Source organism: Seriola lalandi, unplaced genomic scaffold (genome assembly GCF_002814215.2).
Source record: "Seriola lalandi dorsalis isolate HSWRI2012SDOR001 ecotype SW California unplaced genomic scaffold, Sedor1 jcf7180002054883, whole genome shotgun sequence".
NCBI lineage: Eukaryota > Metazoa > Chordata > Actinopteri > Carangiformes > Carangidae > Seriola > Seriola lalandi.
In genome coordinates this window covers 973,539-974,901 of record NW_019525658.1, presented here as the reverse complement: position 1 = coordinate 974,901, position 1,363 = coordinate 973,539, and the positions used below count along the sequence as shown (strand labels likewise).

General features: G+C 41.9%; 1 protein-coding gene across 3 annotated transcripts in view; it reads left to right on the top strand.

The window, feature by feature from the left end:
- Window positions 1–858, top strand: part of fkbp15b (FKBP prolyl isomerase family member 15b) — a 23,623-nt gene extending 22,765 nt beyond the window's left edge. For 2 of the 3 annotated variants that reach the window (XM_023397724.2, XM_087171618.1), the window contains exons 28-29: window positions 59–167; window positions 319–858. In XM_023397724.2, coding sequence (XP_023253492.1) covers window positions 59–167; window positions 319–396 — 187 coding nt within the window. In that variant the 3' untranslated portion in view covers window positions 397–858. The remainder of the gene's footprint in view (window positions 1–58; window positions 168–318) is intronic. The other variant, XM_087171619.1, reaches the window with a different exon arrangement.
- The last annotated feature ends 505 nt before the right edge of the window (window positions 859–1,363 follow it).

The following is a 1,363-nucleotide window of genomic DNA, read 5'->3' as shown; positions in this document are numbered from 1 at the left end:
ACACACACACACACACACACACACACACACACACTCTCTCTGTCTGCTGCTATCTCAGTCTGACTGGGGGAATTGGTGAGAAAAATGGAAAGGAGACATTTTTCCAGATCACAACTCCTGCCAACCCCCCCACAGCACCCAGCGAGGAGGACGAGGAGGATGAGATGGTGAGGAAGGATCTGTAGAGTTCAATCATAGCTCTCAGATTTGATCCAGTAACACCCCCTGACCCCCACCCCCCGTCCTGTATTAACTGAATCTATCAATACAACACTGTTGGACAGTATTCATGTTTTCCTGTCTCTTATTTGTGTCCAGAGTTTGAAGGGGCGTCCACCCCCCGCCCCTCTGTTTGGTGATGATGAGGAAGATAATGATCTGGACTGGCTGAACTGAGATGGAACCAGAATCATTTAATAATCAATACTAAAAACAGCAAGGTGCCTCACCTGCTGTTTCCCCTGGTGGAGCAGCGAGGATGACGTCAGGAGCTTCAGCAGATGAGTGTGCGTGGACCGAGCGGCCCGACTCTTCACCCTGTGTTGTTCTGCTGACTGACACCTGTTGTCACGGCGACCTGGAGAACAAACCCTCAGTCTGAGGCTCTGATTCTGGTTGAAATAAGCCTGTAATTCACAGAGGAATCAAAACAAATACTGTTCATTAATCATGTGATACCTGTTGGTGATGTCATTCAATACCAAATTTTTAACTGTAGCAGATTAGTTTGTTGAATCAGCAGTGATCGGACTGTACCATGGTTATTAATTATTAGCTTGCTGCTTTAAGAATAGAGGTTTTACACAATTTTGCTAATCTGAAATTCAATTCAGAAAATAAATGACATGGAAAACGTGACCTGTGTGTCTTCTCTCCTCGTTTTGTTGTGAATAGACTTTATGTGTGAAACTTTGTTAAATCGTCTGGCAACGTTATAAGATACTTTAATGATGGTCAGCTGCGTTAGGGACGGTCTCATCAGGTCTCATCAGGTCCAGGAACTATATAACTGGTGACTGTCAGTCTGATGCTTTGGTGGTTGCTCATAGTTACACAGTTGCTGAAAAGAGAAAGTGAAAGTAACTCAATGCCATCAATTGTCCATAACTCATTTAATTAAAGAAAAATGTAACAGAACTTACATAAGTGAGTCTCATTTGAGTAAAGCTGTGCCACGTACTAGAAACACTCCATCAATAAATATATATCAATATAGTATTAATAAAATCAATTTGCTTTATTTTCTGTCAACCTCCAGTAGGTGTGTCCTATAGCTCCTGAAGCCATTGATTATGTCCACTGGATCCACAGAAAACCACTATGTTAACAAATTCCATGAATTCATATTACAAATTAGTGTATT